At 44.7% G+C, this 22,500-nt stretch overlaps 5 protein-coding genes across 11 annotated transcripts in view; 2 read left to right on the top strand and 3 right to left on the bottom strand.

Moving 5' to 3' along the window:
- rmdn1 (regulator of microtubule dynamics 1) overlaps positions 1 to 2,691 on the top strand; it is a 3,014-nt gene extending 323 nt beyond the window's left edge. The window contains exons 2-10 of one of the 4 annotated variants that reach the window (XM_043226799.1): positions 132 to 246; positions 332 to 419; positions 679 to 838; positions 915 to 1,004; positions 1,091 to 1,146; positions 1,257 to 1,344; positions 1,948 to 1,978; positions 2,060 to 2,193; positions 2,264 to 2,691. In XM_043226799.1, coding sequence (XP_043082734.1) covers positions 132 to 246; positions 332 to 419; positions 679 to 838; positions 915 to 1,004; positions 1,091 to 1,146; positions 1,257 to 1,344; positions 1,948 to 1,978; positions 2,060 to 2,193; positions 2,264 to 2,308 — 807 coding nt within the window. In that variant the 3' untranslated portion in view covers positions 2,309 to 2,691. The other 3 variants (XM_043226801.1, XM_043226800.1, XM_043226803.1) reach the window with 3 other exon arrangements.
- Positions 2,692 to 2,820: 129 nt separating this feature from the next.
- On the bottom strand, positions 2,821 to 12,665 carry LOC122330023 (NEDD4-like E3 ubiquitin-protein ligase WWP1). Its single transcript, XM_043226795.1, has 25 exons — positions 12,550 to 12,665; positions 10,669 to 10,725; positions 9,982 to 10,054; positions 9,766 to 9,904; positions 9,376 to 9,500; positions 9,145 to 9,285; positions 8,991 to 9,057; positions 8,726 to 8,907; positions 8,337 to 8,607; positions 7,882 to 7,977; positions 7,113 to 7,287; positions 6,984 to 7,038; positions 6,817 to 6,901; positions 6,599 to 6,727; positions 5,979 to 6,051; positions 5,828 to 5,899; positions 5,661 to 5,749; positions 5,056 to 5,215; positions 4,803 to 4,936; positions 4,513 to 4,653; positions 4,326 to 4,446; positions 4,151 to 4,255; positions 3,886 to 3,982; positions 3,706 to 3,778; positions 2,821 to 3,634 (listed from the first exon to the last, which is right to left on the bottom strand). The coding sequence occupies exons 3-25, from the start codon at positions 10,049 to 10,051 to the stop codon at positions 3,535 to 3,537; spliced, it is 2,700 nt and encodes an 899-aa protein (XP_043082730.1). The 5' UTR covers positions 10,052 to 10,054; positions 10,669 to 10,725; positions 12,550 to 12,665; the 3' UTR covers positions 2,821 to 3,534.
- Positions 12,666 to 12,691: 26 nt separating this feature from the next.
- Positions 12,692 to 17,326, bottom strand: snx16 (sorting nexin 16). The gene is made up of 8 exons (XM_043226798.1): positions 17,291 to 17,326; positions 16,737 to 17,075; positions 15,631 to 15,717; positions 15,336 to 15,484; positions 15,184 to 15,253; positions 14,859 to 14,995; positions 14,645 to 14,761; positions 12,692 to 13,921 (listed from the first exon to the last, which is right to left on the bottom strand). Exons 2-8 carry the CDS (start codon positions 17,037 to 17,039, stop codon positions 13,825 to 13,827), a joined length of 960 nt encoding a protein of 319 aa, XP_043082733.1. The 5' UTR covers positions 17,040 to 17,075; positions 17,291 to 17,326; the 3' UTR covers positions 12,692 to 13,824.
- A 439-nt stretch (positions 17,327 to 17,765) lies between these two features.
- Positions 17,766 to 21,457, top strand: pigm (phosphatidylinositol glycan anchor biosynthesis, class M). The gene is made up of 5 exons (XM_043226459.1): positions 17,766 to 18,037; positions 18,301 to 18,818; positions 19,028 to 19,286; positions 19,596 to 19,697; positions 19,775 to 21,457. The coding sequence occupies exons 1-5, from the start codon at positions 17,885 to 17,887 to the stop codon at positions 19,937 to 19,939; spliced, it is 1,197 nt and encodes a 398-aa protein (XP_043082394.1). The 5' UTR covers positions 17,766 to 17,884; the 3' UTR covers positions 19,940 to 21,457.
- A 175-nt stretch (positions 21,458 to 21,632) lies between these two features.
- Positions 21,633 to 22,500, bottom strand: part of ahrra (aryl-hydrocarbon receptor repressor a) — a 21,730-nt gene continuing 20,862 nt past the window's right edge. For all 4 annotated transcript variants that reach the window (XM_043226457.1, XM_043226455.1, XM_043226458.1 and 1 more), the window contains one exon: positions 21,633 to 22,500. This exon is cut by the window's right edge and continues 137 nt beyond it. In XM_043226457.1, the coding sequence (XP_043082392.1) occupies positions 21,920 to 22,500 (581 nt within the window). In that variant the 3' untranslated portion in view covers positions 21,633 to 21,919.

Genomic DNA, 22,500 nt, shown 5'->3' with positions numbered 1-22,500 from the left:
TAGAAAACTATGTAGATCAGTGTGAGTGAGGGAGAGGATATGGGTGAAAGAGCAAATACTTGTCAAGTCAAAGCAGTGATATTATTTTGTTATTTCTTGTAAATATTAATGTAGTTCTTGTATTTGAGCAGTGTTGTGTGTTTTGTGACGGACAGAACAGAACGGCTTCGTTTCTCGTGACTCCACTGTCCTTTCTGATCTATAAGAGATTCTCTCATTTCTCTTCGGTTCGAGCTCTGGACTCAGGTAACGTTTCTTGTTTTTTTCCAACATTGAGCTTTAAATATGTCTTAGTGCTGCTGGTTTATTTAACCGTATACTCTCTGTCCAGCTGAAGAAACTTTAGAACAAGCAGACTATCTGTACAGTTGCGGAGAGACACAGAAACTCCACCAGCTGCTGGTGCGCCACAAAGACAGGTATATTTAACCCGAGAGTGTGTTTAGACAGGTAAAACTCACCTGAGGAAGTAAAAAGACAGGTACATTTAACCCAAGAGTGTGTGTTTAGACAGGTAAAACTCACCTGAAGCTGTAGGTAAATGTAAACAGTTTTGAGTGAAATCTCTGTCTTCACACTCAATGGTTCAGGATTGATTCTGATTATTCCCAGCCAGAGCACAGGCATCATCTTTTTTGATATTCGTCGAGGATGAACAGTGAATGTGTTTGTTCCCAGTGATGATGCAGAGTTTCTGTGGCGTTTGGCCCGAGCTTCCCGTGAACTGGCCTGTTTGTCCAGCATCAGCACCGATGAGAAGCAGCGGCTCATTTACGAGGCCTTCGACTACGCCAAGAAAGCTCTGGAGAAAAACGAGGCTTCCTTTGCAGCACACAAAGTAGGCGAACATTTATGTTTGAAAATGAATGTTGCCGCATATAAGTGAGGATGAGCTGTTTTATCATCGTCTGCAGTGGTTCGCAATCTGCCTCAGTGACATTGGTGATTATGAAGGGGTCAAAGTGAAAATAGGAAATTCCTACATCATTAGAAACCACTTAGAGGTAAGACGTCGACTCTGGTGAATTAAGTAGCCATGCTAGTTAAGGCACATGCACCGCTGAATGAATAAAACATCTGATATCTACAGCGAGCGATTGAACTCAATCCAAAAGATGCAACATCCATCCATATTCTTGGTTATTGGTGAGCTTGTGTTCTGCTACAAATACATTTGCACATAACTGGCCAAAGGTTCCTCTGAAACATTCGATAACACAATGATTGTTTCTTTGACTATGTTTATCTGACTTGAGGTGTTTTGCATTCGCTGAATTACCGTGGTACCAGAGGAAAGTTGCAGCAGTTATTTTTGCGTCTCCTCCAACAGCCACTTATGAAGAGGTCAGTGAAATGAATAATTATTATACGTAGCCCAGGGGTTCCTAACCACAGTCCTGGACAGTGTTACCAACTGCTTTCAATTGAAAGTAGCTAAAACCGGCAGATAAATGTCACTAAATGACATCATAATGGCAAATTCACTGATCTATGTAAAAATGCATATAGATCGGTGGGCAGGATGAGAGCTGAGATCACGTTTGACCGAGAACTTGCTATATTTGTCCCAAAAAATGTAAAAAGTCTCAAAGGGTGGGGATGTCGATACTTGTAGCTACAAAATGGCTAAATTAGCAACACTGATCCACATTTGTAGGCTGTTCATAAGCTAGTTTCTTTCAGTTAACTGAGCATTATATTATGCATATGACTCACGAATATAACAATTTACAGTTAATGAAGAATAATGGTCAAATTTATAACTTAGTTTTCTACAATAAAATCTTTTTTTACGACACATGCAGCCCATGTTTTCTTCATCAAATACACCGGTTTAAGATCCTCAGCTCACTAGTAGACTCCAGGAACACGGCTGGGAACCGCTGACTTTTGAAGCTTAAATTCGCACCGAAGCGGTGGAAGTAACGAATGTTTCGTCTATTTAAGGCTCTGGCATTTTTCCTGAAAGCTGAAGAAGGTCACGTATGAACACAAGCACCTTCATCTCATTTTTTTATTATTTTACACATGACTCTAACATTGCAGTATCTGGATTTAGTTGACCCAAACTTCTACAGCAAGAACCTGCTGATGCTGGGAAAGACGTACATGATGCTGAGAAACGTCAAGCAGGCGGTGCTGTGGCTCACTAAAGCACGAGATTATCCTGCAGTCACAGAAGAAGACAAACAGGTTGGCAAGCAGTCAGATTCATCACTTATGTGGTCTGCAGAGGTGTAATCTTACATTTGACCCAACGCAGGCTCATAAGGAAGCGCTGGAGCTGCTGAAGATTCTTGATGGATGAAGAGTGGCGGCTAAATCGGACCCGGTCTTATCTAACCCTAATTCTGAGTGCCTTGATTTTTGTAACGACTGACCATTGATTTGATGGTGATTTGCCATTCGCTATTTTATATTCGCTTAGTGTCTGCAATTATCTGAGATTGAAAGAAAGGCTGTAATATATCGACATTTCTAGGACTGTTAACAGATACTTACGGCAAACAAACCTTGACTAACCACAGATCAAAGATCATTCCGTGAAGCTTTAACGTGGCTTATCTGTTTATCATATAACAATGATGCTTTTAACTCTTTAAAGTAATAGCTACGATACATGGTTTTTGTTCTTTATTTACATGAATTTAATTTCAAATGTTTATGAAGCAATTAAACTAACAAATTTAACACACTGTCTATATTTTGGGCTCTCTGCAAATGAGATACTCAAACAAACTGTGTTGAGATGAAATTAAAGGATCTACAAAAACACAGGTCTCCAGTGTTAGCGCTTGAAGAACACGAGAGACGGTATAGTTTGTTTGAACTCATATATTTTAATATGAAAGATATTCATGGACACAGTTTTCCTCCCCTGACGGTCAAAGGCCACAGAAATAAAGAAGTGCTTCGAGCACAACGGACTTCAGCTGCTGCCGCCGTTCTGAGCGTGTGCAGAGACTCTGGAGGGACAAATACTGATTGACGGTCTAAAGTGACAACGGCAATACTGTCGAGAGCCAGTCGTGGATGAATGATATGTGAGACAGCGGTCGGTCTACAGGAGTCCAATCATCTCTCACTCTGCAGGCAGCCATGCAAGCGCGTAACAGTCACAACTTAATGTCCAACAACAAAAAAAAAAAAAAAAAAAAGAAAGAAAAACCCCAGGCACCTGATCAAACTCTACAATCATTCTGTAAAAGCTCTATAAAACTAGAGCCTTAAGTTGGGAGTTCTATAAAATCCTCTCTAATGTTTTTTTTTTTTTTTTTTTTTTCAGGCTCGTTTTAAAAACCCGCCAAATGAATAAAGCGTTGTATATAGATATCAGCATCGAAAAGATCAGAAAAGCTCAAACGCTTGCATATTCATGGGGAATCATGTTATGAATATCGCTAAATGAGGTCTTAAGATAAAGATTTGGTTTAAAATGACAAAATAGCTTATTTACATTGGTTATCATCTGTGCAAGTTTCATGGTTTTGTTTTACTTGGCTGACGCGTCGCCATAAAGGGGAAAGACTTTCGTTACTCCTGACCGAAACCTTCCGTCTCCTCGATTGCAAAGAGCAGCTTTTCCTTCAGCTGTTCAAAGCTTTTGTAGGGGGGCAAATCCAGCCGGTTAAAGCTGAAACAGACAGAAGCGAGTGAGACGTGAATGGCATCACCAGCTTCACCAGTTTGATCCTGAAAACTCACCAGGTGTGACTCCGGGGCAGCCAGGTCTCTTTTCCCACCTTCTCGATGCAGAACTTCTGAGGCCCGTTGCTTCCTGGAGGATGAAGTTTCAAAAGAAAAGGGTTACAAGGGTAAGGGAAAAGAACGGGTGGCCGGTGTGTTTATCTTCTGACTGTTTCAGAGAAAGGGCTGAAGACTCACCCATGAGCTCAGCGAAGCCGCCCAGAGGCAGTCTGCAGGTGCCCGTCACAAACTGCATCAGACGCAGACGCACCTCGTTATCCACCTCCTTCACAAACTAAACACAGATGCATCAGAACACATTCAGACCTCATTCATGCCAAAACCAGCTTTCTTTTCCATTTTAGTCTGCATTGAAATACTGTGGAAGCGACTAAAACAGAAACTAAAACTAAACAGAAATCACTTTAACATAGAAATATATATATATAATGGCGTTTCAGACCTGCCAGAACCAGATGATCTGTTTGCTGTTGCGAGTGTAGTGACGATACACAGTGTTCCTCTGCCAGTCCTGCAGGTCCACTTCCTGCATGCCACACAGCATCACCTGAAACACAGAAGCATCCGTCACAAGAGCTTCAGACGGGTCGGACGGCTCAAAGCAAGCGCTAACGCACCTCCAGCTCCTTCTCGTCAAAGTACTGCAGCCACTGCAGAGGCACCACCTCATTAAAGCCGTCCAGAAACGCTTTGGTCTGACTCTCGACGCCACGAGAAAACCTCCACTCGGCCATCAGCCTGCGGGACACGAGACGGATCAGTCCCAGCAACACTCACTGACAGCGGCTCACGTAGCGCTCTTACCCAATATACTCCTCTTTATTTTCCTCCGTCACCAAGACGTCGGCTCCGTCTTCTTTCAGGTCGTGAGAAGTGATCTTGCCCAGGATCTCCATGTCCACTGAGAAGTACATCTCCAGGCCGCACTCCTCGATGTTGTTGTCTCTGCCAAAGAATCACAATGATCAGTCTTCTGTAGAAAGGTTTACTGTGACCTCTGACCTTGTCATTCCAGGTCATGGATTTGTGAAAACTGAAGAGGGGGACACTGGTTATCTGTATATCAAGGGTTTATATTAACCAGACAGACGCACCTGATCCAGATGAGAGAGTTATAGAACTCAGGATCTATTGACTCCAGATCCTTCAAGATCAGTTTCTTATTGAGCATGCGCTTGTAGAAGGGCAACGAGAAGCCAGTGTCAATGAACTTCCCATGAAAGAGAGCCTGCAAACACACAGAAAAGAGTGACTGGTCGTGTGTGTGAGTGAGTGAGTGAGTGAGAGAGAGAGTATATGAGTGTGCATGGGAGAGTATGGGTGTGTGTGTAAAAGAGAAAGTGTTACCATGGCGATGAAGCGCCCAATGAAGCAGAAGTAGGACAGGTGGTCAGGGTTGATGGTGGACGCGGGGTTGATCTGCAGACAGTAGTTGCTCTTGCCGGCGTATTCAAACAGACAGTACATGGGGTTCAGCACCTCGTGAGACAGGAGGAAGAACCATTCCCTGCACACACACACACACAAAAAAAAATCACTGCAGTGTATCTCATAGGATATGAAAAGAATGAAAATAATCTGTCTCATGTACATAGAGAATCAATGCCAGTCTTAATTTTTGCTATTAAGTTAAATAGTTAAATACAATAAAAAACAGTAACTTTATATTATATATTTTTTTGTTAAATACATTTTAGATTAATATTAATACAATATGTTTGAAAATAATGCAACGCATATTTCTGGCTCCTGATTCAAGTGTGACTGGTCAATTTGTATTCAGAAACTCTCTGATGTCCATAAACTTAACTCAGCAGATCTTGAGACGATCCGGCATTCACAAAAAAACAGTTCTTGCAAAGGGGTTTTATACCACTGAAGTGTGTGTGTGTGTGTGTGTGTGTGTGTGTGCTCTGTACGGCTGGTAGTGTTTGATTCTGTGCGTGCTATACCGAGCAAGTCCTCCATAGTCCAGTCCCTCCTCTCCTCTGAAGATAATGTACAGACGTCTCCTCAGGTCATACGGTTTAAAGTTCATGATCTACAGTACCGAAGGAAACAGAAACAGTGACTGAAACATTCAGAACCAGACTGAGCTGCTGCTGTGTCTTTATCAGACCTGCTGGAACGAGTCTTCAAACAGAGTCTGTCGGGACACGGTGATCTTGACGTGGCTGGCGAGAGCGTTGGACTGCAGACACACAGATAACATGTTTTTATACACACATACACACACACACACAGAATTTCACAAACTGAGTGAGTGTTACCTGACACAAATAACGGAAATGCGCCAGTTTCCACCGGAAGCTTCGCTCGTACGCAATCTGTGGACCTTTTGTGCTGTGCAACACACACACACACACACACATACACACAGTGAACACAGTGCCTATAATCCCAATACATTTGCATCCATGTTTTTGAAATGCCAAAATCCACAATAAAATATGCATGAAAGAGAGGGATAATATTTTTTACTTCTTGGATACATACAAGTCACATTCAGTGAATAGATTCCTGGACGCAAAACAAAAACCTGATGCTGTGATTGGATAATTGGACTGTGCGTCACACAGAAATGCACCATATCAAACCACCAATATTGATTTAATCATTCTGAAATGAGTCAAAATCTGCCATCTGTATCTCCTCCTAAAACTGTTTCAAACGAATCTGTTCACTGTTCACATTTAATTTATTTACTATGGTGAAAACACCCCCAAAAACCCACAGGCTTCTCTGAGCAAAAACTGTTGTTTTATTTGTGATATTCTGTGACGTTTTCCTAGAAGGTGATCATTTTGTTATTTCAAAAACATGGGATGGACACAGTGTTTTATGGCATATTTACAACACTAGAAGGAAACATAACTACTGTGAGACTCACACAGCAGATTTGCCTGTCCTCGGGTCACTGAAGGTCGTGGTGCGTGTGTTATGATCCACAAAGTACCGCACTCCCTCACGAGTGTAACGGATCTCCCAGCCCTCAGGGAGCGGGTCCTCATTCTGTAGCCTGATACACACACACACACACACACACGTTAGGAAAGCCACACAGTGAGATCTGAAGATCACAGAGGTCACTGGAGGAGCTTTACTCACCCTTGTGTCCGTGGATCTTCCCACTGCGTTGTCTTTGTGTTGTGATTGACGTAGTAGACACGATCGTTGGTGTCAACACGACGCTCTGAGAACATGACCGAAACACAATCACACACACACAAACAAACACACGCGTGTGCGTGTAGCCCAACGGAGCGCTGACTTACCCCAGCCCGGCGGCAGTGGCCCCAGAGGATCGTTCTCAGCAGACATCATGGAGGCCTGGAGACAGAGACAGAGCGTGAGCAGAGCAGTTGAACCCGGGCAGATCTCTGAGTAAAGGCTCAGGCCTGTACCGAGTAGAGGTATCTCTGGTTGAACTGGTGCATGGCTCCCTGCAGCTGACTGCGCTGAGACTGCCACTGCTCGAAGTTCCTCACGGACTCCATCGTCGGCCTCTGCCACGTGGTGGTGCGCGTGTTATGATCCACGTAGTAAATCCTGCCACGGTTATCCACCCTGCGCTCCCAGCTACGGTCAGAGAGAGTCCGTCAGCATTAACACCAACACTACTACACGTCTGCACAAATAACACTGTATTCTCAAGCAGAACCACATCAGTACTGCTTTAAATATGTTTCAAACATGATTCTTGAACACTCCCTCCATCAGTCCTGCCACAAACTCCCATCACGACCGGGTTAGAAATGTTGGGTGACTGATCTACAATTACACTGGGACAAATGATCTGATTTCAGTCAGAATCAAGAATCAGATCAGGGGCCGAGCCACTCAGAAAGTATCTGAACATGCAGCTGAACTCAAAGAATCTGCTTATGAGTGTGTGTGTGTGTGAGAGAGTATGTGTGAGTCTGCGAAAGTGTGAGTGTGCGCGCGAGTTTGTGACATATGAGGACACAAATGTGTATGACGACACGTGTACTACAAGGAGAAGGTGACTTACACTTTTTAAAATGTTTAGAAATTTAGAGTTTTTTTTTTGAAAATCTAAAAATGTCTGTAGTTTCATGTAAGGTGTAGGTTTTGGTGTAGGACAAAAACAGATACAGTCTGTACAGTATGAAAACCATTGGGGAGTGTGTGTGAGAGTGTGAGCCGTCTCACCCCATCGGTAAGGGCTGGGGTCGCTCCCAGGTGGTTGTTCTTGTGTTGTGATCAACGTAGTATGTTCTGCCATGAGGATCCTTCCTCTGCTCCCACCTGAGAAAACACACTCTGTCAAATTACAGCGTATTACATGCGTGTGTGTGTGTGCTGATTTTGTGGTTTTTAGGGACACAAATATGTTTAATGTCATGGGTATGACAGAGATATTACAATCTGAAGGTGGATTACAAGGACACTGCCAATGTCCCAGAAGTCAAAAGGCTTAAAAAGAAAAAAAAAAAAATTAAATTAAATGGTGGTTTTTTTTTAACACCTAAAAGTGCATAAAGTTTCCTACAAGGCATAGGTTTATGTGTAGGACAATAACATATACAGTCTGTACAGTATAAAAACCATTATGTCTGTGTGTGTGTGAGTGAGTCTGTGTCTGTGTCTGTCTGTGCGAGTCTGACCCGGGAGGCAGTGGTTCTGGCCCAGCTGGAGGTGGCTGCTGCCGTGGTTTTCCTCCATCAGACGGGCTGGAGCTGGTTAAGGTTGGGTTAGGGTTGGAGCTGGAGGCAGCAGCAGTCTGTGTGATGGCCGCTGCAGATGAGGAAGAGGAGGGTGGTGGTGGTGGTGGTGGTGGTGAGGCAGCAGCAGGAGAGGAAGTACTGCAGGAAACATCAGCAGCGGCACCGTCCTCATTATTACCCGCTGATGACATCTCACAAGCATCTCCATTCACTGACAGAGACAGACAGACTCATCAGAACAAACTCTCCCAGACAAGCTGAGGAACATTTATCATCCAGGGCTGCTACAATCATTCATCTGGTTTATTCTGAAGTCTCATTACTCTCACCGGCGGTGCTGATGGTGTCACTATCAGTGGGCTGCGGAGTGGGTGTGGCCTTTGGACTGGGAGTTTGGTGTGAAGGGGAGGAGTCTCTGTCTCCGTTGACAAGGAAGGAGGAGCCTAGCTCATTGTTGGCAGATGAGGTGGGTGGAGCTTCATTCTCCAGTCCGTCAGAACCGTTCACTGATCTGCAGAATCAAGTTAGCAACAGCGCATAATTAAACCCAAGTATATTTATTTCCCTAATGATAGAAACCAACCAGATACCCACCTGCTCGGTGTCCTTGTAGAACTCTCGTCCGGGTTCTCGTGAAAAGCATCTCCATTCTGATGGGCTTCTGGAGACAAGACAGACAGACATATAGACAGCTGGAGCGCTGGAGGTCAGAGGTCAGATTAGGGTTGGGGTGTGTAGGTGCTCTTACTGCTTGCCGTGGCTGGGTTTCCGTTGTGCATGTGCTGCGGGTCAAACGAGAGTCCGTCCAGGAAGACTGTGAGTTCACCGGTGGACACAACTCCGTTCTTACCGTCCACAGTGAGGGTCAACACCTCGCGCACATTCTCCACTGAAAACAACAACACATCACACTCATCTCTACTGGTGCTGTTCCTGTCACCATCTGTTCAGTAATGTGTAAACCAGCAGACAGACGTACGCTTGCCGTCGTGCTTCCGGAGCGTCCCGCTCAGATCCAGTGAGGCTCTTCCCAGCAGAGCGTCGGCCTTCAGCGTGTGATGACTCCAGACTCTGAAATCCAGCTGCGAGTGTGGTGTTATACTCCTGCGGAAACACACAGATTGCGAAGCTGCAACAGAACATTTCTGACAATAATAGCCTGACTGTGTTTCTAAATATTAAAGTGAACAGCAGCGCCATCAAACACGGTCAGCATGCAATGACCCAACTAGCAGACCTCATAATGAAACATAAGTTATGACCAGCCTTAAATATGAAATCATTCAGATGACTAACTTGTAAAACTAGTCTAAGCAGTTCATGCCATTAGTCCTGGACACGGCGGAGACCGAGCAGAAGAGCGACTCACAGCGTCAGACGTTCCTCCCATTTGGGGCTGGATGAACTGTGGGATTTGGCGGTTTTCTTGCTCTCCCCTTCTGATGTCACTTCCACATAGATAGCTGTTCCAAACCAGTTCTTCTTCCTCTTGAGTTTGGCACATGAAACTGACACACATAAATGCAACACGCAGTCAACATCTGAAGAAAACACGTCACTTCCTGTTCCTGTAGTGTTGTCTTACCGACGGCTTGCAGCTGAGAGCGTTCTCTGTTGTTACTGCTACAGTCGCTTCTGGAGGAGCCCGTGGCCATGACCTTAAACACACCACATCAACCACAGGACCTGATTGAACACATGCTCAACTCACGAGCCAATCACCGCTAATATCGTTTGACATCTTCACACTCTACGCCTCTGTTTGAGTCTAAAAGTCAGTGAGTTTTCTATTCACTTCGTTTCAGTGCAGCAAAATTAAACAACTGTCATGATTTTCTTTAGTTTGTTCATGCCCAGCGAACGAGAACAATTTTCTTCAAATTCAGTTAAGTAGATAGCTACGTTAAGTGGGATTAGTTTTTCCTCACGCTAACCACAGCTTCCCAGGATGACTGCTGCTGACGGCATTTGACTTCTCCAATGATTCTGGATTTCTAGATTTATGCGGAAAAACCTCCACAGATAAATGAGCGGTTTGTAAAGACGAGTGAACTGAGCTGCTGCTGAAGGACAAACGCTGGATCTACAGATTCTGAGAAATTACTCCTGTTATTCACAAATAGAGATCTAAATACAACGTTAAAAATCAAATCATTCATCATTACTTGATCTCTGTAGCTGTAATAAAGTATTTTTGTGTTTAAATCAGTGGGATAAAATCAGAGCAGAAAACTAACTAATCAGCACCTTAGATGAAATCTGATCAACTCACAATTTCTGTGCGTGAGACGCCTGTCCTTCTTCAGCCGTCACTGTGAGCCATGATTCACTGCAATACAAGAGATTGACATCAGCACGACCATGAAGACCTGATTTAGTCAGCTTAAACACACACACACACACACATACACACACGTTCACTGTAGTGTAATAATGACTGATACACACTGTAGCGTTCTTCTTCAGTATGATGCAGGTTTATTGTGAGATTTAATGAAATGTTTATTCGAAGCCCAGGGCTCCGGTTCCTCTGTTTTAGATCTTTGATCTTTAACAGAAAGTGACAGTGAGGTACAAGATTAACTTCACACTGTTTTTATTAACTACATACAGAGATCTCCAGGGACCGTTTCTGAACACAAAGAAGCCTTTTTAATTAAATATTCCACTAATGATCGCAACGTTGGAAAATCCACCACCAAAAATATCCCTCAGTCCATCCACGATCCTTCAAACATCACTGTTATATGAAACTGATGATCAGAAGCATCTGAGGCTAAACAGAAACAAATGTGTGTGATATTGCTGTAAACGTGAAGACAGTAGAGTTCAATGGAGTTTAAATCACAGTCGAAGACGAGCAGCACTGCATCACTTCACCTTCTTCCTGTATCCCTTCTCCACGAGGGACAGACATAAAGATGATGGAATGATGAGGAACAGACGGACAGACGAGGGACAGACAGAAAGATGAGGGCCAGATGGAAAGATGATGAAAGATGGACAGTAGAGGGACAGACATACAGTTAAGGGACAGACGAAAAGATGAAGGACAGACAGACTTATGAGGGACAGACGGAAAGATGACAGCTTAAAGACAGATAGATGAATGATGGACAAAATGATGGACAAGCAAACAGATAAGGGATGGACGGACAGACAGACAGATGTTAAACAGAGGAAGGACAGACGGACAGACACTCATCTTCCGGTCACGTTTTCTCTCGCATGACAAGTATCTGCCAGAAAAACTGACTCATGTCTGAGTTTCTGGTCCTGGACTCGGTGGAGGAGAAGCGTCTCTGTCGAAGGCTGAGGTTTGCTGAACTGTCATGCGTTTCATTTCTTCACATAATATCTGCGGGGAGAAACAGCTGCAGCGTCTTTTAAGAACACCAGTTTGTGTGACTGTGCAGGAAAAGCCTTTACTAGCCATTAGAGAGTATTAACCAGTAGCTCAGTTTAGTGAAGTCGCCTTAGCTTTTGCTAGCTAAATTGTTCAGTAAATGCAGCTTTTAGGAACAGACTGAGATTAAACATCTGCACACAACCTCTTTCTGTCTGCAGTATTGTTCATACATCAGTGTTTAGGCTCTGTCTGTCGGTGAACGTTAGGATCAGCTGTGTATCCGCTTGTTCAGAGATGTTTATATCAGTGTCTCTGCGGCCTGTTACCGGCTTCGCCGCCCGTACCTCAGCTCACAGACGCACAAATACTCAGGAGTCTGAGTTGTAGACTCCTTAATTGTTCTTCACTACGAATCAGACCCAGTGGATCCGGTTCTGTTGTGTAATTCAGTAACTAAACGGCAAATACGCCGCCGTTTATCCGCACGCTCATGCTAACAGGCTAACACATTAGCGTCACGGATAACGGCGCTCTGACGCGATCAAGCGACAAATAAACGGTGATTGCTAACAAACACACACTGCTGTGACCCTCACACTGCCCTGGCGCGCGCGCGCACACACACACATACACACACTCGAGTGTGTGTCTGTCAGTAATCGGTTTTAATCTGGACCAGGCCTGAAGCCGCACCGCCATTTTCACATTTTAACCTGCATAGCGACCGCGAAACTCCGCAGTAACAGCAACAAACCTTAACCCGGTTAATGAAGTTGAACTCATCAGACAAACAGTTTAACTCACCAGACGCTGCTGCTGGTCCGCGGCGCGTCACTGCGACTCAAACCGACTGAAGCGAGAACGCGCCTCCTACTGACACTGGCTCGCGCACGCGCATACACACACGTTCACTGTAGTGTAATAATGACTGATACACACTGTAGCGTTCTTCTTCAGTATGATGCAGGTTTATTGTGAGATTTAATGAAATGTTTATTCGAAGCCCAGGGCTCCGGTTCCTCTGTTTTAGATCTTTGATCTTTAACAGAAAGTGACAGTGAGGTACAAGATTAACTTCACACTGTTTTTATTAACTACATACAGAGATCTCCAGGGACCGTTTCTGAACACAAAGAAGCCTTTTTAATTAAATATTCCACTAATGATCGCAACGTTGGAAAATCCACCACCAAAAATATCCCTCAGTCCATCCACGATCCTTCAAACATCACTGTTATATGAAACTGATGATCAGAAGCATCTGAGGCTAAACAGAAACAAATGTGTGTGATATTGCTGTAAACGTGAAGACAGTAGAGTTCAATGGAGTTTAAATCACAGTCGAAGACGAGCAGCACTGCATCACTTCACCTTCTTCCTGTATCCCTTCCCCAGTCCTTTGGCTAAGTAAAAACATGATTAATTCAAGCACAAGACACAATCTAAACAAAAAAAACCCCAGAAGCAAACAGAACCCTGGCAAGACCAACAGAAAACACCTTTTAATATGTACGTCATTTAAATACATAAAACTCTGGGAAAAGATGCAAGGCACCGTGTCATCAGTGAAACTCTGCGGGAAGGCACACAGCTTCAAACGAAGCTTTAACGTGGTGTTCGACATGATTTCATCAAGTAGTGTAGAAGCATCTATCCCATAATCCCTCAGGACCGTAAAGTGCAGGATGTGTCCCGCTACAGAGCGACTGCAGACAGGAGTGACAGGCCTCGCTGTGATCAGCACTGAATATGGCTTTCGGTGAAGCAGGGAACTGAAAACTTAAATCCACACAGTCCACTAGCGCGTGACCGTACGAGTGCAGGGTCAGAACGTGAAGGAGCCCAACAGAGACCAGTCCCGTGTGCGAGTCTCACAAACTCAAATTAAAACACAGGTGCGACCCTGAGAACATAGAGATGCTCTTCCAGCAGCGGTCTCAGTGTGCCGCTGATTGTCAGTGATTCTGCTTCCTGACCTTTGGACTAAACGTCTCTCTTTGGCTGAGTCCAGCGAGCAGGTCACACGGTGCCTCCTCGTCTCCGCCGCACAGGAGCCAAATAAAACTGGATGAAAGACGCTCAGTGCTCAAGAGTGACCTGAATGACCGGAGGTGACCCACTGCTGACGGACGGACCGCACCAACAGACGGAGCCCTGAGACGAGCGGAGCACAGCCCACACACACACACACACACACACACACACACATCAGTGCATCTGCATGGACATGGTTGAGTGGATCACACTGCTCTCAAACTGAAATCAAACAGAAGTAGAAACAGTTTTCTTCTGTATTCTGACAGGTAGGGCAGGGATTAGTTCAATGCATCAGAAGTCGTTTGTGGGTGTGGCTCTCTGACATGTATGCAGACAAGCAGGGCAGAGTTTAGTATTAGTTTCTATTACAAGTTTGCGTCAGCTCATAATTAAGAACTTCCAGGCCGGTGACATGTTTACATGAGGTTGTGAGAGTAGTGTGCGTCAAAATGGATTTAAAGGAGCCGCATGCAGACCAAACTTTAACTTCAAAGCACCGTGAGAAAGATTCGAAGCATGCAGATCCGTCTCGCAGTGCTCTGATGCCGTACAGCGATCAACCTGCACGTCTTACACACTAATCTTTTGCAGGTGGGAAAATAAATATGAGCTCGAGTTACATCAGTCATGTTTACATTACTGTCTACTGGTTTGCGATTTCTCTCTCTCTCCACCTAGACCAAACCAAAACAAAAGTGGATGCACATAAATGACATATTTTGATTCAAAATGGTGAATTTCACCGAAAAGCGACTGTCTCTGTGTGTATGTGCTGTGCGTGTGGAAGAATGGACAATAAAGCAGACCTGACTTGATAATATAAAACACAAAACCCCTAAAATGCCAGATCTAGAGGACTCACTGGCTTTCATCCGGCAGCTCCTGATCAGCCTCCGCAGCAGAAGACTCCACGTCCAGACTGCAGTCACTGCCTGCTCCAGATGCACAACACGGACTGTCTGGAGTGAGAACATCCCCGCTGAGCACACACACACACACACACACACACACACACACAGTCAGTCTGCTGTAACGCTGCACTAAGGGTTTGAGTCTGTCAGTTGTTCTAGATTTACTTGACTCGCCCTTCCAGCATCTGAATGTGCCGCTCTTTCTCTTCCAGTGTTTTCTTTAAGCAGTTTATCTCTCGCTGTTTTTCTAGAAGTTCCTTCTGAAGCCTGTAGTTGCATTCCTCCAGAGTCTCACAGAACGCCTGACGGACAGACAGACTGATTCACGTGCTGTTTTTGAAATCCTAACATTGTCATTGTCTGGGTTTATAATCTTGTGACCCTACGTTAAAGGATTGTGGGAAATCAGTGAGATTTTTTTAAATCTGCTAACAGTGTCTTCTATGAGATGCAACACAAACTCTGTCTGATGGTATCTGCCGTGACTCACCCGACTCTCCTCCAGACTGTCAAATGGCCCGGGAGGATCGTCTAGACACAGGAACTCACGCACCGCCACACTGAAGAACACACACACACATACACACTTTATCACTCTGACTCATTACGAACGCTGGACTGAGAAGTGAGACCCGTTCTCACCAGTTGGCAATGTCTTTATGGGCCACAAGGTTCTGGAGGAAGGCCTGCAGGCCCAGCTGTCTGTCCTCCAAGAACTCTGTCTCATAATTGTCTTTAAACCAGCGCTTCGGAGGAAGAGACAGTCTGAACCCTGGAAACATCTCCTTCAGCTGCAGACAGAGACACAGTACTAGCAGAGCACTGAAAAACTCTAGCCCACACACACTCGAACTGTGGCTTAACACACTTGCTCTCTCACACACACACACTCCGGAACTGCTGGTAAACACTCAAGTCACAAAAGTATCTTACTGACCTTGTCGTTGAGTCTTGAGAAGTCAGTATAGCGTCTGAACACAACCCAGCTCTCGTCCAGAGTCTTCCTCACAAGAACTTTATAAACCTGCAGCAGATGACACGTACAGTCACTTCTACACACTGACCAATGAGAAACCTGGGCAGATTCATCAGAACTCCTCATGATCTTTAGGGCCTTTAACAGACAGAAACAGATAACTCCCTACAGTCTTCAGCACACTTCTGCGTGAAGCTTCTTCATAATTAGGCTTGGTTACGTGCAGGTAAGCATAGATCTACTAGTGTTAAATGCTTTCCACCTGCAGAAAGAAGACTATATGGAGATTTACTTGTAAATATTAACTGTTTTATAAATATCATTTTGGCAGCTCCTGAAGAGGGTTTTATTGTCATTACCTAAGCGGTTGAAGAAAACGCTACAATACACACATTTATTACTTGGACAGAGCAAGAGCACCTAAACGCATGTGATTCAGTCAAATTATAAAGTTCAATAGCATTCAACTGACAAAAGTGAATTTACTTTATGGAGCAAACAATTTGCTAAAATAATAATAGCATTATTTGTCTGAAATACAAGTGTGGTTCTGTCCATCAGATGCATGTGAATCATAATTGACTGGCGTGAAGACAAAAATAGGTCACATAAAAGTTTTTACCTACAAATGAAGGGTAATCGCACTTCAAACACATTCTAGTCAGTAATTTCACTAATGAAAATAAATCCCTAGGAGTGCGTCTTTAATCGACACACGGTGGTGTTTCATTAATGAATTGAGTGAATCAACGATTCGGTGAACATTCATGAAGGCAGTCATTAAACTTGTCTGAGATGAGCATGCCGAGTCAGATTGAGCAGTCAAACGCTGTTGCTCTCCTCCGACTGCGCTGACCAAAAGCATGATGGGAATTAATTAACAACCGACCACTACTACTAACCTAAAGTAACAACTGTGGATGAAATAAATATGCAATGTGTAAAGCATATTTCAGAAACTTGTACACGTCTGTGTTTAAAGTATAAAAGTTTTTTGCAGGGGTTATAGTAGCACCCAAAAGAGGCCTGAGTCCTCACAAAGCCCGTCTCGTGGAGGAAGGACTCACTGTAAACTTGGCCCTCTCCTCCATCACCTCGTAGCCCAAGACGGTGGGTGTGATGGGCCGCTCGTCCCAGCTCTGTCGGGGGGTCTCTGGAGGACTGTCAGGAGGGCAGCTGGAGTACTGCACCGAGCGCTCGGTCCCGGTGATCCTGGCGCGGGTGACGGGGCTCTGGCGCGGCGGAGTCGAGCACCTGTCGCTGCCCACGGACGCGGCTCTGTCCGGGCGCGGAGCTCGCTCGAAGGGCACGGGGACCGGAACGAACGGCGCGGCCATCGCAGTCACGGCCTGAGGAGACAGTTTATTCATCGGTCATTCTGTGACACGGGTCTATTAGAGAACAGACTGCGAACAAACACAAACAAACCCGGTCTGAGGAGAAAAACAGAGCGTGACGTCACAGCGATTCTGCCTGAGATCATGATTAATAAACAAACAAACAACACGCAATAACTAAACAACATCACGTTTACATTATATTTAATTATCTTGTACGAATCCAGTGGAAATGTATATTGTCCATAATGAAAAGTGTAATTAATGAACACGTTCATATTTACTGTATGTTTTGCTCGCTGTTATTCCTCCATCCACCGCCTGACGCTCGGCCGGAAAAACGTCATTACGCCACGGCGGAGATGACGCGCATCCTACGCTTGAAATCGTACTAATTGAAAAAATAACGTTATTTAAATATGTAATATTAGTTGTTATTGTGCCATTGGTTTAATAAAGTATTTTAAATAAATAAATAAATAATATTTTGTGTTATTCTTATGTGTCCAATTCTTAACTGTTTAAATCGGTTAAAATTTCGACTGAACTGAACAGGCGACGTTTTCTGTTCTCAAGGTCTGTATTGTTTTTACTAGCAACATTTCTAAACAAACTCTACACATGCTTATAACAATTAATGTCAAAGTGACAGCAGAAATAAGACGCTAGAAAGAAATTGAAGTTGACCAAAATGGGCGGAGATTTGTGGTTCCAAAAGCTTCTTGGATTGGTCAAATTCTTGTGTTCTGCAGTCACGTGGGCTCAGGACAGGGAAGTAGGGTTTTCAGGAAGCGCGATTCCGTGTTCTCTCTCTGTGTGTGTGTGTGTGTGTGAAAGAGAGAGAGAGAGAATGAGAGTGAGTGAGAGAGTGTGCTGTGATGGATGCTCAGCTGTGTTTGATGTTAAGCGCCGCGTTTCTCGTCCGCCTTGCGCTGATGTGTTTCGGTGTTTATCAGGATCAGAATCTGCAGCTCAAGTACACGGATGTGGATTATCACGTGTTCACCGACGCCTCCAGATTTATCCTACAGGTGACAGACATACCTAATAACACACCTGCCTTAGTAACAGAGTGTCACTAGATGGCATCATAATGGTAAATTCGCTGATCTATATAAAGGTGAATATAGATCAGTGGGCATATGAGAATTTAGGTAGTGTGTGTTGTGTTTCAGGGTCACAGTCCCTACGACCGATTCACGTTCCGCCACACACACACACACACACACACACACACACACTCACACTCACACTCGTAGGAGGTGCTCAGTGGAGTGTGTGTTGTGTTTTTCAGGGTCGCAGTCCCTATGACAGATCTACGTTTCGTTACACTCCTCTGCTGGCTCTGGTTCTGGCTCCAGGGGTTCTGCTGAGCTCTCTCTGTGGGAAGCTTCTGTTCGTGGGCTGTGATCTTCTGTCGGCTCTCCTGATGTTCCGGCTGCTGGTTCTGCGCGGCTCGTCCCGGAGATCGGCGAGGCTCCTCTGCGGTCTGTGGCTGTTTAACCCGCTGACCGTGGCTGTGTCCACCCGCGGGAACGCCGAGTCTCTGCTGGCCGCTCTGGTCTTGTCCTCTCTGCTGTGTCTGGAGTCCAGGAGACAGACGTCTGCAGCGCTGCTCTTCGGTCTGGCCGTCCACATGAAGATCTACCCAGTCACTTACGCGCTGCCCATCGCGCTGTCTCTGACCAGAGCGCCGTCCCGCGGCCGAGGACTGATCCGGAACCTGCTCCGGTGCATCAGTGGGGATCTGCTGCGGTTCGCGGCTGTTTCTGGAGTCGTGTTCTTCGCTCTGAACATCACCTTCTACTGCATGTGAGTCATTCAGACACGAGCTTCAGAGCAGCTTTGAGAGAAGTCTGTTTTTGATGGTTCTCCACTGTTTTTCTCATCAGATTCCTCCCTCATTCATGTTTAAAAGCATGCTGTGATGCAGATGTCAGGAGTTAGCCTTTGCAGCATATCTAGACATGTAGAACGATAATTACGAGTCGGTGAAAAGCTCTTGTTCTTGTCTTTTGAAGGTACGGCTGGGTTTTCCTCCAGGAGTCTTACCTGTATCACCTGACTCGCAGAGACATCCGTCACAACTTCTCTCCGTACTTCTACATGCTGTACGTGACGGCGGAGCGTCCCTGGAGCGGCGCTCTGGCTCTCGTCTGTTTTCTGCCTCAGATGCTGCTGCTGTCTCTGGCCTCGCTGGCCTTCCGCTCCGATCTGCCCTTCTGCTGCTTCATACACACCTCCATCTTCGTCAGCTTCAACAAAGTCTGCACTTCACAGGTGCCTTTCTCCAAAACGAGTGATTACTGAAGAGTTTGATCACGTTACTCCTCTCTTGAGATCATTGCAGTGGCTGTCAGTTCTCTATTAAATGGAGTTTAAAACCTTTAAAACTCTTCATTTGTCTGGTTTACTTATCCAGTGAGTTTTAAGATCGAAGGGAACCCACCTAAAGATCAGGGATCTAGAACCGGTTGGAATTTGAGTTCAAGTCATATCGTCAAACCCATCTCTTGTCTTTGGTTTTCAGTAAGCAGCGTGTGACTCTTTGAGGTCTTTCTAGTATCTTACTGTCGGTTCTCTCTGCAGTATTTTCTGTGGTATCTGTGTCTGCTGCCGCTGGTTTTGCCTCGGCTGACTCTGAGCGGGAGACGAGGCCTGGGGCTGCTGCTGCTGTGGTTTGTGGGACAGGTGAGCCGAGTATCCTCTTCTCGTATGTTTCTAACAGCGTGAGTGTGTGTGGTTTGAGCGCTCTGTGCCGTTCTCAGGCGCTGTGGCTGTCCCCGGCGTATTATCTGGAGTTCGAGGGCCGGAACACTTTCACACTCATCTGGATCGCCGGGCTGCTGTTCCTCCTCATCAATTCTTTCATACTGGGACAAATCATCTCCCATTACAGACCCCCAGAAGCCCATGTGAAGAAAACAGACTGACGGACGCCTGCGAGAACACTGTCGCTTCACACACCGGATACGTGAGATGATTCAGCCGAACACTAGATGTCGCCCAACAGCAGATCTCCAGATGGACGGCACACTTCAACTGATCTCATGTTGAACAAGTGAGGGATTTCTCAACCCTTTACATTTGATGTCGCAGATGAGCTTGTAAATGATGCTTGTGTCTCTGAGGAGATTAGTGAGAGTGTGAATGAAGACGAGCCCACAGGAAGTGCTGACTGACGGGACGCAGGACGAGAACAAGCTCAGCGTTAAACAGGATTAAATCCTCTCTGCTGTGAAGCTTGAAAAATCTTCAATGTTCTGGTAAACATTTTTGCAAAATGCTGGTCACCATTATTGAATGAACAGAAGCAGATCTGGTTATATCTCTTCTACATATAACACAGTCTTATTAAAGTGTGGAGAAGGAGAATGTGAACCAGACTATTCATAGTAAAACACGAACAGCACATGAGCATGGTCTTTTTGTCATACAAGATTTTTATTTTTATAAAAGTAATAAATATAACAGCAAGACCCACATTTGATTGTTGCTGCTTTGCAGCTACAAGCTTGTGTAACACATTACTGTATCTTCTGTTAATATTTATTGCCCATATTGAATGCCAGTGGCAAAACGTCACGTTAAAATCCTTCCTGAAAAAGTGCAAAAGGCCATTAAACAATAAATACAAGTTATTGATACAAATGAACCTTCCAGAAACGGCTTGTCAGACGCGAGGACATCACGCCTCGGCAGGCTTTCTTTCGCTTAACTTTTAACGTTTTTATTATTTAATACAATTAAACAGTAGTTTTATATAAAGTCAAAGTTACAAGCTCTAAACTTCAGAGCTGTGCTCTATTAAATTCATAAAATGTTTGGCATTCTTATCAATGCTGAAGTGAATTTAGCATCAAAATATTCAAGAGCCTAAATATTTAACCATTATGTTTTATTTCTGGGCTGCTTCAACAGTTTTTTTCCACCTCTTGGCTATTTATAGACGATATATAAGAACATTCCTGTCATTTCTCCGGCTGATATCTGAACACAAACAGATGGAATCCTTCAGTTTTTATACTTCTAAATAATTAATAAACATGCAGATGAAATGCTTTAAAAAACAGCTCATAAACCGTTGATTGCAATGATATAACAGAAGTTCATTTTAAATGAAATAATTTGAATATTTGTTTGTTTTTGTAATTTGTGTGTTAGTAGTTTTTATTTGTCCATGTTTGCTGAACAAACTGGGAAAGAAATATTAGCCTCACTACACAAAAAGTGCTTAGAAGAAAATATAATGGAAGCTCACCAAACAAAATCTTAACAACAGCGCTGCTACACTTAGAGAAAAACTTCACTGCAAGAAATGATTGTCTTAGTATCTGTGTCCTGTTTTCCTGTATAAGAAACTAAATGTTTTAATAATCTGCCAATCGGTTCAGCAAGAAATAACATGCTTCTTGTTAGAAGTATATTTAAATAAAGGTGCCTTGACTTGTCTTGTTCTTATTTCAACCATAAACCCTGCTTGGTTAAAATCACAAAACATAACTTTATATATTTTGTCATTTTGCTTCTTAAAAAAAGAAAAATCCTGAAACATTGGATTCAATACTTAGATATTTGTACTGGAAAACAAGACAGAAACACTGAGGAAGAGCATACTTTGCAGTGTTTTGTGTGTGTGTGTGTGTGTGTGTGTGTGTGTGTGTGTGTGTGTGTGTGTGTGTGTACATGCGTGTCTTGTTGCTTGTCTTATGTATCCAAATGAAAAAAGAAATGTGTGTGTGTGTGTCTGTGTGTTATGTTACGTATGTTATGTTGCTTTTCTTGTTGATCCAAATAAAAGAAGAAATGTGTGTCTCTGTGTGTGTGTGTGTGTGTGTGTGTGTGTGCAAGTGACAGGTTGGTTGTGGGTTGGAAACAGACAGCATGAACAAATGATGATAGAACTGGAGAAGCTACTGCATGAAGACGTAGGGGTTGATCTTGTGAGCGGCGCTCGTGGAGCAGTGTGTGCCGTCGTGCCACAGCGGTGCGTCCACCGGCTCCTGCTTGATGCAGTGGAGCAGCCCGTGACCTTTGAACTCATAACCCGCTTTATAGTCATGTTGGACATACCCTTTGTAGTCGGCGTAGGCGTCGGGGCAGTGTGTGTTGTGTGTGCTGGAGGCTGTGTCTCGGTTCAGGGCACACTTGAGCGCTCGGGTCGATCCGTAATAATGCCCTCCGTAGGGCGCTCCCTTCAGCCGCTGGCAGGAGTACGGCTCTCCGAATCCAGCCTCCTCCTTCATCTGTGTCCACGAGCAGCCGTTCTCTGAGTCCGAGTCCTGCTCCACCTTCACAGCAGGCTCCATCACCGGCTGACCGTCGTATGCATCGAAGCAGAAGCCCTGGCTCTTTGCTCCGTCTGCGCAGTCGCTCTCGTAGGGCCGGGGCCCAAAGGCTTCAGCTCTGGAGCTGTAATACCCCGGGGCCGCTCGATACGGTTTACCGTAGTGTCTGCCGAGGGACGAGGAGCTTCTCGAGGGCCAGGCGCCGC

Source organism: Puntigrus tetrazona, chromosome 24 (genome assembly GCF_018831695.1).
Source record: "Puntigrus tetrazona isolate hp1 chromosome 24, ASM1883169v1, whole genome shotgun sequence".
NCBI lineage: Eukaryota > Metazoa > Chordata > Actinopteri > Cypriniformes > Cyprinidae > Puntigrus > Puntigrus tetrazona.
Note: the sequence above shows the minus strand (reverse complement) of the source record. Positions and strands in the feature narration are given on the sequence as shown.